Consider the following 18,148-nt stretch of genomic DNA (forward strand, 5'->3'; position numbering starts at 1 on the left):
TGGATGGCAAAAGGTGTTGGAAATGTACAGATTGACTAAGAGTGTTCGCAAAGTTCGTGACCAGTTGGAGACGACGTGTCTGGAGGGAGGGTAGACCCAAGTGAACACAGGCATCAGAAGAACAAACATATCTTCACATTCGGAGAAATTAGCTGCTTCATATATTGAGAGGAACATAATCACACATTTCTAGGGGCTCACTGTCAGATAATTTTTTATTTAAATGTTCCCTCTTTAACAATTGCTCCCATTGATGTAGGGAGATCTTCTAAAACGATGGCATGTGGGAACTGGGCCAGAAAGACGTTGCCAATTCCGGCAAGACAGCTACGTCAGATGTTCTACGGGCCATCAATGACGGAAATATGACGTCAAATATCCTTTTGATAGAAATCAAAATTTCATGATTAATTTAGTTGAACTACTGCTATCATATATATTTATATAACAATGTTTAAAACGCACATTCACCATACTGTTTGATAATATTCGCTCCATGGAGCCGATTAGTACAGACCCTTCTCGCCACACCGCACCTCTTGTCAGTGCACAGATGCTACGCTGTGGGCACGTGTGCTTCGGGTGTCACCAGGTCATCATGGAATGCCCTTTATGCAAAGGTTCAGTCACTCGGGTGGGACCAAACATTGCAGTGTGCAATCTGTCCCGGAAACTGGAGGCCACCTGCGCATTTGAGTGTGAGTTCCCAGAGAAGGTGACGGTGGATGACGTGTTGACTCACCTCAAGACAACATATCCCCACGTGAAAGTGGCCTGCCCGAACGAAGGGTGTACCACCCACGTCCCAAGGGAAGGGCTGCAGTCTCACAGGGACGTCTGTGGGTATGGCTTTGACGAGCGCTGCAGATGTGGCGTTCGATTGACGAGGCAGGAAATGGCCCCCCACGTTGCCATCTACTGCCCGAAAGGCGAGAGCAAGTGCTTCTTGGGGTGTAGCGCCAGGTTATGCAGGTGCCTGTTCCGTTTCGTACTTTTTCCCTTGATTGAAAAATGAAAATGAGCATTTGAAAGCACTCATTAGTTTTTACCTTTAACAATTTATAATATCACCATAACTGACTGATGATAGATTGTAAAAATTGTCCATAGAAAGAAAGAGAACGAAATTTAAATATGAAAGCCATCAACCTACAGGTGTTATGTATTGTTCTGCCTGAGGAATACTTATTCCATGTCCATAACCTCAAATTATGACATTATAGGTCAGACGTTTTGGGGCATCAGATGACCTGTGACAACGCCGTGGTTCAGTGTAAGGTGCCTGGGTGCTCTGAGGTATTGAGGCGCTGTGACCTGCAGAAGCACATGGAGGTGGCGACGGGTGTTCACGCCCGGGTGGCCTCCAGGCTTGCTAAGCGCTTGGAGCGCCAGCTGGCGGCTGGTGACTGGGCGGTGAGTTTTTTCTCTCTAGCTAACCTCCAGCAAGGCGCCTGTATCCTTTAGGATACAGCAAATGGTCATTTCTACAAAGTTTTCTTGGATCATTTCACCTGCACATGCTTTTACATTTGACAATGCTGTAATCTCTTTCAGACGTTGGCAGTCATCTTTGGCAACAGGTTGCCCGCCATCCATTCATGCAAAACATAAACTGTGAGACCATTGAGAAAAAGAATCATGTGCAAACACGGCGGTTCCACCTTTTTCAACTGAGAAGGGTGGGGGCCGCTACCCAAGCAAATGGGCAGAGCAGGTAATTTCATATTCATCGACCTCTTTTACATGAATCTAATTTGTCACAAACTCACTTGTCTCTTGGATCATTTCACCTGCACATGTGGCCTTTACACCAATTCAGGTCTAAATCGTTACATCCTTCAAAGTGCTCCATGCTCGCTACTAGAAAGTGGTCAGTTTTTTTTATGAATGAAATCTAGACACATAACTTTTAAGAATATACGTTGTACTTGGGTACAAATTCAGTTAACGTACCCCCCTTAGCTCTGCCTTACAAGTGGTATATTGTCATAAAAAAAATGTGAGTGTACACTGTAGAAGTGAGCCAACAGTACAAAACCCAAACTTTTAGTGTTTAGTTATCTTAAAGCTTTTATTCCCATTTATATGACAGTTGTCAACTTGTGTGACTGATTTGGTCAAAGTGTCCCTCCTTTCAGTGCCATCATTATTCATGGTTTGTGAAATTCGGTTTTCAACAAAACAATAAATAAAACATATACAAAGCAACTAACAGCTACACCAGTATGTGCATTGACCATGTTTATTTACCTTTCTAATTAGCATAGAGTACTTGAGAGGCATTAAAAGATCAGTAAAAAAATTGCCTTATGTTAGGGCCCTCCCTGTTGAAAATTTACTGGCCCATCCAACTTTTCACTGGCCCGAAACTTGATGACATAATTTTATGCATTTTTACTTAGAGCAAAGAAATCATCAAATACTTCTGTAAAGAAAGCACTTTAATGAAGGTAAGGAATAATGTTTAGCTATAAGACAAAGGAGTTACTCTTGCTGAATTTACACATTGTGTCAGGTGTCATGTAACATGACAAGAAGCATGAACCTTCTGCACATCTTCTTCTTTGGTGATAGAACCGAACCATGCAGCACAAAACTGATTCTATTTCCTGACAAGCCTCACAGCAAATGAGGGCATGATTATACATCTCCACAGCAACCCATTCGTAATGATGCTTCAAAGTAATTTGGAACTTATTTTATATTTGAAAGTTTTATAACAACAGGGATGTACCTTTGCTCAATGATCCCATTATCAAACCAACTGCAATTGAACTTTTATTCTTAATTAGGGATTTCTCATACCCATAAAAATATTACTCAAGGGCCAAACATAAGTATTTTTTATGATTATTGTAGTAGGCCCATGTTAACCCCCCAACACACACACACAAAAAAAAAAAATTGAAATTCCAGATGCTATGGACCCTAGTGCTTCAAGGTAGCACAGCAGCATGTAATGTGATATCCTCCCTCCCTGAACTCTGATGAGTGGTAAGTCCAGTGCAATGCCTTTATATATCTAACAAGACATATGGCAAAGAGTCCCACATTTCAAATTTTAAAAGAAATGCTGATGAGAATCATTTCATGGGCTATATATACATAGATTTCGACTAAACAGAGACTGGTAATCTAGAGGACCAAAAGTAGTGTCACACACTTTTTTTTGCCCTCCCAGAAAGTGCTATAAAAGATCAAGTAGGGGATTAAAAATTGTTACACTTTCAAGAAGCATCTATGGCTGTTAACTAAGGCAATCGCCAGGGAGCACGGTTAATGTTATTAGGCTAGTGGACCAATATGTCACCACATCTACCCATGTAGATATCACACCCATGGATAAATCACACTGGCCCTGATCGGGCAAATACGATGGGACATACGATAGCCTGATCCACACTTTCACTTTCATCAGGCCTATGGACTTGTCTAACCATGTAGCTGCTATTTCTATGCTACTGCTATTTCTATGATATAACATGTCACTTTGTTATTGTTGTGGCAGATTTTGGTAACCTGACGGATTAATGTCAATGCAGATTAAGCAAGTTTTCAACAGCCCTAATTAGAGTTACAGTAGCAGTAAAAAAAACTTAATTCTTACTTTACAAATGTAAATGTGTTTGTAAATGTAATATCACTAATATATATATATATTTGTGTTTTTCCTACAGGTGAAGGTTTCTTCAAAATGATTCAAGACAGGTTTGACAGAAGGAGAAAGGGCCAACACATATGAAGACATCACCGATGGCAGGCAGTACAAGAAGATTAAGGAGTTGAGGGAGCCAAACAACATGTCCCTGCTGATGAACACGGATGGAGTGAGAATCTTCAAGTCAAGTAATTACGGGACATGGCCAGTTTACTTCACAGTAAATGCGCTACCATATCATCAAAGGTGAGAAAACTTGGGCACACCTTCGGCCTGGCCATAGACATCTGTACTCTAAGAGCTCGTTCGGACAGCATTAAAGATGTCTTGTGCCCAACTACTTCTCACGCCTTTCTTGGGTGCAGAGTAATTATGGTGGTACAGGGCCGTCAGGCGGGGTAGCAATATTTTTCTCTGTTGGGTTAAGGCGGCCCAGGAAGCATTATTCCCAACATAACCATATGTATCCTGTAATTATCGATAGCCTTGTCGCACCACGACGAAACTTCACGCAGTTTTAGGACTATTTGCAACAGAATCATTTTAGTCAGACCCCAACTTGAATACTGTATAACGGTATGGTCACCCCGCTCCCATACCCTCATCTCTATACTAGAAAACCTCATCTCTATACTAGAGAGTTCAAAGACGGGCTACTAAATACATACTCAACGATTACTCCTTAAATTAGACTTTGCCTCACCACACTAAGAGTACCAAGCTTTATTCACAATGATCATTCACTCAGTAAGTCTAAGTGGAGTTCCGGGAAGAGACAGACACCTAATCATAATGGCAGCAATATTCCTGAATTGAACCAACATTTTTTGTTGCGTTTGCTTATTTGCCTGGCAGTTGTCATTCATTTGATTATCATACAGTATCAGTATTCCCCCGTATGCTTATTCTTTAATTGATAGGACTTTATCATACATCACTAGGTACTACATATTTGAAATTGTTGTTCTATTGACAAGACTTATTTCAAACAATATAGATATTTTTCCTAAACCAAAATAAAGAGAAATCGTCATTGTAATTTGAAAATGAAAAGCCGGGAGGAGTCTGCATCGGAGGCTATCATTATCTAACAATGTGGATGATTCCATAAATTTCAACAAAGGAAAGTTTTATCATTGGTCACATAAATCAGCAACCATTAATAACTTTTGTCAACTTATAGGAGACAGGTTTGCTACAGCTTGCTGAGGAAAGCAACTAAGCACCTTAATCTCCTTCATCGGGCTGGAGAGGAGGCGGAAATGGTTTAACAGGAGATGAAGGAAGCATTTCACCATTTCCAGAACCAGAAGGACTTAACAAAACTTGCAGTCGCCCAGCTTGATATGGTTGAGGATGGGAAAAGAGCGGCACTGAGAACCCAAATTGTTAGTCTAAACAAACGGATAGTCCATGTACTATTTTTTTTTTTCAAATGATTTTAATTTCATCATGGTACATAATTTCGCCAGAGTACATAATTCCGCCAGGGTTCATATATTCCATCAGGGTACATAGTTCTACCAGAATACATAATTCCGCCAGGGTTCATATATTCCATCAGGGTACATAGTTCTACCAGAATACATAATTTCACCAGGATATATAATTCCACCAGGGTAAATAATTCCGTCCGGGTACATAATCAGGGTACATATTTCCACCTGGGTACATAACATCGGGTACATAATTCCACTTTGGCACATAATTCCGTCAGGATACGTTATTCCATCAGGGTACATAATACCAATTATTCACTGCTGTTTGGAAGCTTAACATTGTATAGTGAACACAAATGCAGAAAAGGAAGGAACACTTCATCCCTCATGAGTTGTCTAGGATTATCTTTACATTTTAACCAGGAGACATAGATCGAGTACTTTGCTATTGTTAATAAGCTAGCACAGCATTCTTTGGATGCTAACAAGACTTCATCCTGGGTAATGCTTAATCTACACCAAAATTTTCTTAATCTACTGCATTCTAAGAACATGTGTTCATAATCTTCGATCTTTTCACATATATCACAGGTAGGGCTGTACATGTTTCCAGACATGTCTCTTACTTTCCATTTGTTGAGCAGGTACTTACAAGGTAGTATTCTATGTAATAATTTAAAGTTAAATTCTCGCAACTTATTATGGTTGATTTAACAAATTTGGCTCCTCCAAATCCTTCTCCAGTCCAGATTGGGGATTGTACGATCCCAATATGCCTGGGAAGTGGGTGTTACAGTGTTATGAAACACATAAGTGGAATACAAGTATCTACTAGTAAATGTGTCAGCTGTTTTACACTGCCCATTATGCCAAAGTGAGTTGCTTTCAAGGAATTGACTATCTTCTTCAGAAAACCATCTCCGCCCTATTGCCAATTTAACACAGGTGAACTCACAAAGCCAGTTATTCCTGATGGTGAATCTCTCGAGCAACGACACAGGCGTTATATAGTCTGAGACACAGCATATATCTCTTACAAATATAATACCACTATCCATCCAGTGTCTATAGTAGAGTGTTTTGTTATTCAACATAAAATTTTCGTTACACCAAATTATTTCATTACGTACATGGGCAAAATCTGTCTTTCCTCCTCCCAACTCATGCCAAGACAATACTACATCCCTGTAGAAAGGGGGAAGGGTTAACAGAGAAGGTGCATCTGCTTTTCGTTTGAAATTAAGTCGAAAGACCATGTACTATTTCCTCCAGCATCATGTACCAGATCAAAACCTGCCCTTTGTGCCGTCAACCTATCTCATACTTTTTCCAATCCCAGAAGATGTTGATTTGGAGATGTGTGAAACTTTGCATGAAGATGAGCCACCAAGTGATGGAGAAAGAATGTCAGATTATGAAAGTGATGAAAATCTGAGTGATGAAAATGATGTAGATGAATGAATGTATTCAGTTCTAAATTAATATAATATGTTGAGTACTACATGTAGAAACTATGCTGTACACGATCTAGTTTGTGTTTTTTTTTCATAATGGCCCGTGACTTGGAACTGATAGATTAAAGCAAAAATAACCAACTCAGATAATACTTGTAAACAATGATATGTGACTTGACCACTGTTAAATACCTTTCAAACACATTTTAAATGACTAATTACAGCAATGGATGTGTTGTTGCCTAAGTCTTACCAATTGCATGTATACTGCTTCTAAAGAGAGGCTGAGTCTGTCAATACCACTGAGTGACATTTTTGTGTCATTCTTACCCACTGAGGAATATTTTTAAGTCATCGATGAGACCTTTATGACGCTCGATCTACCGTCGGACTACACGCTCGACTACAACGGATGTCATGTCGACCGGCGGAAAGAAGAAACGGTATATTGTGGTTGCCACATTTAAAGCTGACGGTGGTAAGTTGCCTCTGAGGGATATATTCCGTCCGGAAAGGGCGCTAGAAACAAATCTAGCATCCAGAGTGTGAGGTGACGGCGTCTGTCTAGCAGTGCGTCTGGATGGACGAAAATGCTGTCTGTAATGGATGGGGCGCACCTTTCCGTGAGGAAATACAGTAACTCCCGGCGGTTGCTTGTCCAAGACAGCACAGTGCTCCACCTTTGCGTAGATTACCAGGAAACTGCTTGCAGACAGGCATGTCGACACCCTTGTGATCCCGGGGTCTTCTCACTATGTGTACTTTATCAAACAACACATCTCCAATAAAAGACGACACAAAAGGATCAAAATACTTGCGATTCAATCTCCAGTTGGAAAATGACACGAAGAAGGTCAAGAAGGTAATCTGCTTCTCTCCAAAGAAGAGGAACCACCTGTTAGAACATGAAGAAAGCAAGACTGAATGCAATATCACTAAGTACAAACTACAATTCCATCGAGCGATATTGTTCTGATAGATGACGCTGAAATTGCACGATCACAACCATGTTGCCTTCGAATATGAAGACAGAAGTGTTTTGTTATGAAAGAGGATACCAGCAGGCATCTTCTTGTCCATTCTGGCACAATGATCCAAGTTTATGTCAGTAACTATTTTCTATATCAGTCTCCCTGGTTTCCGATTTCCCTCACCTGAGTTCGAGGATGGGCAAAGATGGAACCCATCACAAGACCCCCCGTGTCCCGAAGTCCCTCACCTGAGTTCGAGGATGGGCAAAGATGGAACCCATCACCACAAGACCCCCCCCCCCCCCCCGTGTCCCGAAGTCCCTCACCTGAGTTCGAGGATGGGCAAAGATGGAACCCATCACCACAAGACCCCCCCCCCGTGTCCCGAAGTCCCTCACCTGAGTTCGAGGTATATCATGAATTTGAACTCGAACCCAAAATCTATTCTCCATATATAGGCTATTCCAAAATCACCCCTATTGCAAAAATGGACTAGTCCCATTAGAACATGTACAAACTTCATGGGGTATGTACAGGGGGCTTTAACTCGAATGATTGCCAAACTTTTGTGATTTCTGTGGTTAGATAGACCATATCCATATTCTGAAATGCGTATTTTACAAAGTTCAATTCGATACCCCCCATTCCTTTATGTGTAAACACTTATGACCGGTGAGAAATTAAGAAAGCTCTATTTTGAAAAGATGGATAAGCACTGAAAAGCTACCTGAAATCTAATTTATGTAGTCCACATCTCTGTTCTATTGTTGCAGAGCTTGGTTAGACAAGGATACGAGCATGCCGTCAACACTGACGGAAAGGAGAAGTGGAACCTGACCAAAGGAATGAAGTAAGTATAGCATGGGCATGTCCCCTGCCAGCAGTCCACCCAATAATAGACTGGGGTCATCAGGTTTTTGGTGGGGTCCGACGGGTAACCATAAAAACAGCATTTATTTTCTTTAAAGCTCTAGTGGTAATTTCGAGAAGAGAGTAGATGTTAAGTGTTTAAGAAGAATATCTAGTTTCAAACTTACTTTTACAAATACTTTTAATCAGAGCTGTGTTCCTAAAACCTGACATGTAAAATTGTTTATAGGTACAGGTCCGGACCATGTACCTAAACAAACTAGACACCATTTTGTAGACTAAAGGTAGGTAAATCAATGTAAGGCAAATGTTGCCCAGTGTCATTATGCTTGTGATGTTGGACGATGTGATTCCGATGAATGTCAATGAATATTTATTAACAGCCTCTTTTACTTTGGGTGTCTAGCATGCCAGGCAGCCGTTACACCGAGACCTCCGTCGGCGTCTCTACCCGTTGCAGTGCTGAGTAAGCCTCAGCAGAGTTCAACTCAGCTAACCACCCAGCAGGTAAGCAGGACAACTCCGGTCATTAAAGATTTCGAACTTCGTCATACTTTTGATCCGTTTGAAGATTATCGTAAATAAAAAAAGTTGGCCTTTTATAATGCCATATATTGCTTGTTTTTCCACAGATAAGTTTTGCTGTGCCCCTCTAAGCCCCCTGAGAAAGGTGGCGCTTAGAGTTTGCAACAACGACAGCAGTCCTGACGACAGCAGTCCTCAGATGTGAAGCAATTCAGGCAGTCAATCTGACATGCATATGGAAAACTGGACACTGCTGATTCACATTTTGGGTAAGCTATGAATTCGATATAAAACAGCATCCATGGAACATCCCTCGACTCCCGGCCTTATATAAGTTGTTAATGTAATAATTGTTACAAGGAAAACGAAGTAGCCATTGATTTGTTTAGGGACAGAACGTTTCTGCAGAGTCAACTATTCTTGTTTTCATTTGAAATCGGACATACTGGCAACAGTGAAGTGCGTGATCATCAATGTATGAGGTTGGAAGAGGAGCGGTGTTGTGAAATACACTTGCTTGCAAAACTGGAATGCATATATGCATGGAGACATTTGAATTTCCATTATCATGTTGTATTTGTACAGATGTACATTTTACAATCACAAGTATATCAATAAACTGAACAAAGAAGCACATATACAATGTTAACTACTGAATTGAAGCAGCTTCCTGACGAGACATTCAGTCAGCTGATAAGGGAAGTAGCACCCAGTCTCATATTGCAGAAAAATTGAATACACGAAATATAACTGCGTGGAGAAATCTGTCCCTATAATATCTTGACACATCAGGGTTGCTTAAAATATTAGCATAGTTTCTCCTCTGGCACTTGTACAGTCCAACACCATGACACTGACTCCAGCAAACACTGTCTTCATTTTACTTATGCAGCAGTCAAGTTGACGACCTGCTACCCACAAGAAAAAGGTATAACAGTAAAACTGTAACTTACAAAAAAAACGGACGCTCTATTATCCTTCACTCTAACATAAGATACAATTGACAATATTATGTAATGTATACTGCGCGACCAAACTAACAATGTAATAAAATAAGTAACTTCAACCTCACATTCTTCTTACAGTGACCACCACGAACACAACTCCGACCGCCACGAACACAACGCCGACCGCCACGAACACAATGCCGACTGCCACGAACACAATGCTGGCAATTCCAACCGCCACAGGTCAGCCGAAAATATCACTACATATTATGAACATACATAATTGCCAATGAAACATCTATTACATTTGGCATCGCCCACCAACATTCCTTCCTATATTGATAGTATTGTTCCCTTAATTCTAACATTACCTTCTCTCAACATAACTAATGACTATGCACACTACGACCAAATTAACAATGTCATAAAAAATATAAGTCTAACATTACGTTTCCATTACAGCAACCGACACTACCACCCCAACGCCGTTCACTCCTGACAGGTAAGAATCTTCTTGACAAAATGAAATATCTGACATTCTAACTGAACCATCCATTATTCCTCTAAACATATATATATATATATATATATATATCATAACACATCAAATATAACAACCATTTCTTTCTATTCCCACAGTACCACCTGGAATAGCACTACATGTATAGAGTATCCGCTAACATATCAGGTGATCGACTCCACGGTAAGTTACTTTACAAATATCATTTTAGTACCACATCCAATATGGCTCCCACCAATCACATATTACTTTCATTATCTTCCTTCAAATTTCATAACCAATACCTTGAAGTGATATAATTCACAATTAACTGATTGTAACTACCAAAGCACAAGTTAGCAACAGCGCACATTGCTTAGAACATGAAAAGGAACGACACCACAACACACTAGCCACCCACAGATTGTGTCCCACATGTAATAAAAATATTAAAGATCATTGTCATCTTGTGATGAACTGTTCAACTTACATATAGCAAAGAGAGATATGCACTGTTGCAGACTATTACAGCTAAGACAAACTACATCCTACCTGATACACAAAGCAATATTTCTTATGTACATCTGTCATGTGAAAACTTCTATATCCACCAATATACGTCAATGTCTCCATTAATCATTCCAAAAGCGACACAAAATTACCCATACCTCACTATATTGTAACCTATATACTGGTTGCGATAATATTTTGTACTTAAACTTGTAAGACACATAAATCTTATACTACTGTTCATTCAATACCATACATTGTACCATGTACGACTATTAAGTAATTACCTTCATTCATACATATATACCTTTTACACTTATTGCAGCTGATGAGCGCAGACGACCAAAATAGACTGTTCTTCCCGGACCCCTTCTCCAACAACAACAACGACGACATCTTCAGCCTGTACGACCTCTACACACAAAACCCATAGAACACATTGTTGCCACCTTATACATGTTACACGTTTTGGATTAGAGTTTCCTCATGTTTGTTATAGATTTGTTATTTCCTAGACCATAAACCTTGCGTTCCTTCATGTTTTGTTTTTTTTTAAACCCGGAAACAATAATATATGATCACACATAGTAAATGAGAACCTCTACATCTTGGTAATCGAAACATAATGACAGGAAAGCGGAATGTATCTGAAATCGTAGAGCTCCCTTAGGCGGTTGAACTTTGTCCATACACTCAGTTTTGACTGAACTGTGGAAGTTTTTCGACCACCGACGTCCTCTCTCGGACTGGCCTCGGCCACACGAGGCCCTCCATCCCACCCGTCTCACGTTGCAGGACCGGCCCGCAGTTCCACTCCTGATTCCCCGCTCCTGGCTGCCGAGAACAGTTGTGTTGCGTTCTAGTTTTCTGCTTCTAAGGTTAGTCCTTCTGATCATACGTTCCTGATCGGGTCTTCATCTAAAAATAATTGTTCTGGCTTGTTTAGTGTACCAACACCCCTGCAAAACAATAAGAGTGGTATCTCCCGGCTGTCAAGAAAGCGTCCCCTCCCCTGCTTAGCAGGGCGAGGCACGCGGACCGCGACCCCAGCTGTCACAGTCTCGTCTCCTCCCCTCGTTAGCAGGGTCAAGCACGCAGACCAGCGATCGTAACCCTCCGACATCTGGTATACTGTTAAGGCTCTCTAGCTAAACGCCTGCATTGAAGATGCCAACTCTGTCTAAATTTACGAGACAACGAAGTGCTGGAGTTACCTTCATCGAGAAGGAAGATGCCAAATTCAACGATGTGATTGATCTGCTGGCGAAACACGGCGTGAATCCGACAGACATCGAAGGGATCCAGCGAAAACACAGAGGGGCGTGCGAAATTACCTTCTAGTCGCAAGCATGTCTGGCCAAAATCAGTCCAGTGCTTGCGGCTGACCCCACAGTGGATGTTGAGCTTTACGGTAATGGCTTGACCATCGTGACGGCCCTCGGTATACCCGTGGAAATGGACGACAACTTTATCCGTCACCGCCTTACCGAGTTTGGTTCAGTGCAAGACAGCCGACTCCAGACCCATGCGCACCAAGGGTTCCCCAACATCCTGAACGGCACAAGGCAGTACCGGATGAAGATGACCAAGCACATTCCCAACTCCATCCGGATTGGGAGTGAGCTGGTAACCTTCAGATACAACGGACAGCCAAGGATCTGTCATCGGTGTGGTAGTGACGAGCACTTTGTCGCCACCTGTACAGCTATCAAGTGCACCCGCTGCTTTGAGATCGGCCACGATGCAGCTGACTGTAACAAGGACATCAGGTGCAACATCTGCAGGTAGGAAGGTCACTCCGCTCGGGCGTGTCAGCTAAGTTTTGCCAACAGGCTGAACATCACGACCAGCTGGGCCAAGGTAAAGCCGAATAGTCAGAATGGCTCTGGATCAGAAAAGGTGTCAAATGGAACAAGTGACAAAGGATCAGAAAAGGAGACAGCAACCCACGGTGAAACTGCAAGTAAGAAAACTAAAAGCCCCTCGACCCAGGAAGAACCTCGTCCCAAGAAGAAGGAAAATATCACTGAGATGGGAAATACCCAGAAGTCTCAGCCTCCTTCAGCAGATGGAGACAACGAGCGAACGTCCAATACGGAGGACATGGAGGTTATCCAATCAGCCGACGACCTCCAGTCCGACAAAACGCAGACCAACCTCAAGAAAGTGGGAGAAACGCCTGAGTCTCATCCCCTTCCAGATGAAGAGGACAACGAGTGGATGTCTGATGACACTACAGAGTAGACCCCGCCAGTAGAGGGTCCCCAGCTCAATCTGAGCGAGTCGGGTGATCCCAGCGCGGATGACTCCTCAGACGATGAAAACGGGTCCAAACGACCTCTCTCACCCAGCCAGAGCGAGTCCGACGACTCTGAATCTACTGTGTCAAGACGAAACGGAAAGTCGAACGGAAAAAAGGTAAAGAAAGAAGCAGAAAAAACGTCGGATGTGACCGCTACCGGGGTCCCTTCCGACAAATCTGGGGTATCTCCCAAGATCCCAGGGAAAAAAGCTGTTCTTCTGGTTCTCACTCCTTGTCCTCTGTTTTTACGCCATGTCCCTGCGACCTGTAACAGACAATGTAAAAAACCCAACCTATGACTCCAACGCCAGGCCATAATTTACCTCCTAATCCCACGTCAGACATGGCGGAACTGTTATTAAACTCAAACTCTCGGTCAAAAAACCTACTGACCATAGTACAACTCAATGCTCGAAGCTTACTACCCAAGATAAATGAACTCAGGGCATGGTCGTCTTCAATGCATTTTACTATCATATGCATAACCGAGACTTGGCTAAGTGACGACATTGCAGACAAAGATGTGGAGCTAGAAGGATACATGTTGTACCGCAAAGATCGAAACAGACACGGAGGTGGTGTCATGATATATGTCAGTGATCTCTTGTACTGCGCCAGGCGCAATGATCTAGAAAATGACGCCGTAGAATCCATCTGGTGCGAAATAACAAAAGCCAATAACAAATTCTTAATCAACTGTTCATACCGTCCGCCATCTTCAGATGACACGTTCTATGGTCTTTTTGAAGATCAAGTGCAGCAAGCCACGAACCAAGCCCAGGCTGTTAAAGGCATATTGGGCGACTTCAACGCGAAGAACAGCAACTGGTTAAGCAGCAACGCGACTGACAACCCAGGCCGGCAGCTAGAAAATATATTCCTAAACCATGGACTGGAACAGTTGCTTCATGAACCGACCCGTGGAGGGAACCTGCTTGACCTGATTGCAACCTCCCATCCAGCAATGTGTTACCAGACGGGCACATTGGCTCCTCTTGGTGACTCTGACCACCAATCAACAGTCACCGCACTTAATCTGAAAGTACGCCCGCCCAGCGGAAAACGACTCGTGTGGTCATATGACAAAGCAAATATTGAGGCTCTTCATGAACACATCGAAAACGCACCTTGGGACATTAATTATATCTTTGACTCTATGGACGACATCTGGGATTCATGGTATAACATGTTCATTGCAATCTGCAAACAGCACATCCCCCACAAACTCATTTCGACTACCAGAACAGTAAAGCCATGGATACATTCCAACAAACAAGTCAGAGAAGCAATCCGTCGAAAACACCGTCTCCGCCCTAAAGCAAAACGGGTAAATACAGACATTTATTGAGGACCTTGTCAACGATGTGGAGAGTGGCAACACCAGGCGATTCTTTACGTATGCTAAATCTGCACTGGGCAAGACAACAACGGGTATCCCAGCACTTCAAGTCGGGTCAGTTATATTAGAAACGCCAGATGAAAAGGCCAATGCCCTGAACGATTTCTTCATACAACAGACAGATCTTCCTGCCAGAGACGACCCAACCCCAACATTCCAACCTACCGCCATCCCTGGAACAGTTCTTGACTCACTTCAGCTGTCAGTTGATGAGGTACAACAACAACTAGGTGCCCTCAAAATCGGAAAGTCATGTGGTCCCGACAATATCACTCCCAAGCTCCTACGCCTAGTAGCAGATCCTATATCAGGACCTCTAACTCAGCTATACAACAAGTCCCTCCTCCTTGGACAAGTTCCTTCGGGGTGGAAAAAAGCAAACGTTACCCCCATCCACAAAGCCGGAAACCGACACCTAACAAACAACTACAGGCCTATATCCCTACTTAGCATTGTATCAAAGGTTCTAGAAACCCTTGTCAACAAACGTCTAACGACACATGTCAATCCAATACTGACAGATCACCAAAGCGGATTCAGACCTCTTGACAACACTACGCTACAGCTGGCTCGAATGATAGAGGAATGGACTGAAGCCATGGATAGCGGAGAGATAGTGGGATGCGTGTTCCTTGACCTTCGAAAAGCATTTGACAAGGTCTGGCACGCAGGACTGCTATCCAAACTAAGAGCGTATGGAATCAATGGATCCATGCACAACTGGTTTTCCAGCTACCTGTCCGAGAGACGCCAACGAGTGGTCATCCAGGGAGTGGCATCAGACTGGAAGTCTCCCCTAGCCGGCGTACCACAGGGTTCTGTCCTCGGACCAACGCTTTTCATACTCTATATCAACGACCTTGCCTCTAGCTGTATACAATCCCAACCAAATTTATTCGCCGACGACACTTCACTGTCCTCCTCCCATCACTCTATCCAACATGTAGTTGCATCACTGAACAGAGACCTGAGCTCTGTGTCTACCTGGCTGTCTCAATGGAAACTTGAAGCCAACATAGACAAGTGTAAAGCTATGTTCATCACGACACGCGCCATTCCACGACCGATTCCTCCCGTGACCCTAGGTGGAACCGTATTGCAAGTTGTCACCAGCCATAAACACCTCGGCGTTACTCTCACAAATACCCTCTCCTGGTCAAACCATATCGACATCATCTCTACAAAGGCTAGACGATCTTTTGGTTTGCTATGTGCACTGAGGAAGAAGATACCAAAGGACCTACTCCTTAGACTATACATGACAATCGTAAGGCCAAACCTCGAGTATGCAGACATTGTCTGGTCTGGTCTTACCAAACGCGACCAAAGGACTGTGGAATCTGTCCAATACCAGACTACCAGAATCATCAGTGGACACTTCGGGCTACCGTATCCTTCCTACGAAAGTCTCTACATCGAACTATCACTACCATCACTCCAGTACCGTCGCAAGTTCCACACAACTGTGACCCTCTACAGACTCTTGAATGGACGCTGCCCTCCACATCTCCAGAGTTTGCTACCCCAAACACGTGCGCCTGATACCAACTCCCGCTATCCCCTAAGGAACAGTGAACACCTGACTACTCCAACGTGCAAAACTACCAGATCTCAGAGAACATTCATTAGTCGAGCGATCTCACTCTGGAACTCTCTTCCCAGTAATATCCGCACATCCCTCACTGTCAGCTCCTTCAAAAACAAACTCTGTACGTCACTCGGCAACAGATGCTCTGTAAATAATTGACTTACCTACCACACGTATTAGATGACATGTTGTATAATCTGCTAACCTAGTATGTAATATAAACCTAAGTTTTGGCTTGACATTGTTAACGATTTATATATAGCTTATTAGTCTTGTGCAATTTTTTTCCATATGCGCTTCAGTCCTGTGATGGTTTTTGCTAATTTTGTTTCTTCGATGTAATTTTACTTTGTGTTCTGTGTCCGCCGCTATGTGTGTGTTTGACGCATGCGCACCTTGTGAAAGTTTGTATTGAACTTTGAATATACTGTTCCCAGGGCTAACCCTTTGTAATAGCCTTCGGCTAGTTGGGTAGTCCTGGCTGTACTTTCCTACAGTCAAATAAAATCAAATCAAATCAAGCCAATCTTGTGTCCACAATACATTCAGCACAACGCGTGCAAGATGCAAAGAATGCAAAAGCCAAAGAATAGCATTGATGAATATGGTTGGCCTGCCAGGGGGAGGACAAAAGCCGGTGCTGTAAATATACCATCTAAGTTGCCACAGAGCAAAGGACGACATCGTCTACCCGGATGCCACGGGTAACGTAATAGGGCGGAAGGTTAGAGGAAAAACCTACAACGCTTACGAGCTTGTTGTCCGCCATCCCCAGAAAGAATGCCAATGTCCTGTGCAACTCTTCTAACAGACGCCCACATTGTACCTCAAAACATTTTTCCTACAATCTTTCTGTGATAACGAATAAATAATTTACGGGCCAACCTCACCCAGGGGTGCAGACACAGAGCAACCTCACCCCAGTGGTGCAGACGTCTGGAAGGAGGAACACTCAAATGCGAGTAGTGTGATTTACCTAGGTACGATGTTGCAATATATCGAATGGTTTATGGTCCGAGTATGTATCCAAAAACATGTTTATATCGGTCATACATAAACACTTTGTTTATTACGTTCAGAACTTCATATTCATACAAGTCAACTGGCACCATCTTGTCTGTTTTGTGAACCTTGGTGACAAGATGTGTTGCTTCATTCGTGACGTCACAACATAATTTACATCAGAATAGAGCGGCGGGATTACATGACATTGACATGATACCTGCCGTACCTGAGAAAGTGATTCATTTCGTCTGTGACAATCATCCAGTCGACTATTGCTCAAGTTATCAGACATGCAGAACGCCGAGAAGGCTGCAGCGATAGCACTAGAAGCTACATGGAGAGCAGCCAACTTGACTGAAATGTCAAGCTACTTACGGGCCGCTGGAGTTAAAAGGGATTTGAGAGGCAGATGATCAAAGAAGAAATGGGCAGGGTTTGTAGTCATTTCCTCGAGGAGTATGACTGTATGGAAGCAGAGCAGGCTATGCTCTTGCAACATATGATCAGGCTTGAGAAGAGACTATTCGGAATGCATGGCATCTTCAAAGAGTACATCATAGCTTTACCTGATCCTCCTTCCTCTCACATACCCATGTATTGCGATCCAGTCTTAGACTGCCCTGAAGCTGAATACAATAACTTTGATGATGACCAAGACTATTTCAGTGAAGATGATGATGGGGAAATCTAAATTACATCATCTTTGTCTTAAAGAGTATGCCAACTCCATCTTGACTAACTTCTACGATGAATACAGTTGTACATGCCTGTATGCTTGGACTCTCGCAAGTTCCTGAGGGACTTCCTGCACGAACGGGACGGGGAGTTTTTTTTAGTAAAAGAGGAGATGTCCAGGCTTTAAAAATCAGTTGACTATACTTGACGTAACGATCTATCTGCCACTGGAAGATTTTTGGCAAAGTCTTTCAGTCAAGGAAAAAAAGGGCTGCCCACAATAGAGAGCAACATTGCAAAGTTCAA

General features: G+C 42.8%; 1 protein-coding gene across 1 annotated transcript; it reads left to right on the forward strand.

The window, feature by feature from the left end:
• The first annotated feature begins 496 nt into the window (after nucleotides 1–496).
• LOC136445669 (TNF receptor-associated factor 4-like) lies at nucleotides 497–10,363 on the forward strand. The gene is made up of 5 exons (XM_066443802.1): nucleotides 497–963; nucleotides 1,224–1,413; nucleotides 8,296–8,372; nucleotides 10,003–10,107; nucleotides 10,327–10,363. The coding sequence occupies exons 1-5, from the start codon at nucleotides 497–499 to the stop codon at nucleotides 10,361–10,363; spliced, it is 876 nt and encodes a 291-aa protein (XP_066299899.1).
• Nucleotides 10,364–18,148: the final 7,785 nt, after the last annotated feature.

Source organism: Branchiostoma lanceolatum, chromosome 12 (genome assembly GCF_035083965.1).
Source record: "Branchiostoma lanceolatum isolate klBraLanc5 chromosome 12, klBraLanc5.hap2, whole genome shotgun sequence".
Taxonomy (NCBI): domain Eukaryota; kingdom Metazoa; phylum Chordata; class Leptocardii; order Amphioxiformes; family Branchiostomatidae; genus Branchiostoma; species Branchiostoma lanceolatum.

What these genes read in the sequence shown, in the direction of transcription:
- LOC136445669 (XM_066443802.1), top strand. Translation starts at nt 497, where the DNA reads ATGGAGCCGATTAGTACAGACCCTTCTCGCCACACCGCACCTCTTGTC. An exon ending in TGGCGGCTGGTGACTGGGCG is followed by an intron (nt 1,414 to 8,295) that starts GTGAGTTTTTTC and finishes CTATTGTTGCAG; the next exon opens with AGCTTGGTTAGACAAGGATA. An exon ending in GGCAATTCCAACCGCCACAG is followed by an intron (nt 10,108 to 10,326) that starts GTCAGCCGAAAA and finishes TTTCCATTACAG; the next exon opens with CAACCGACACTACCACCCCA.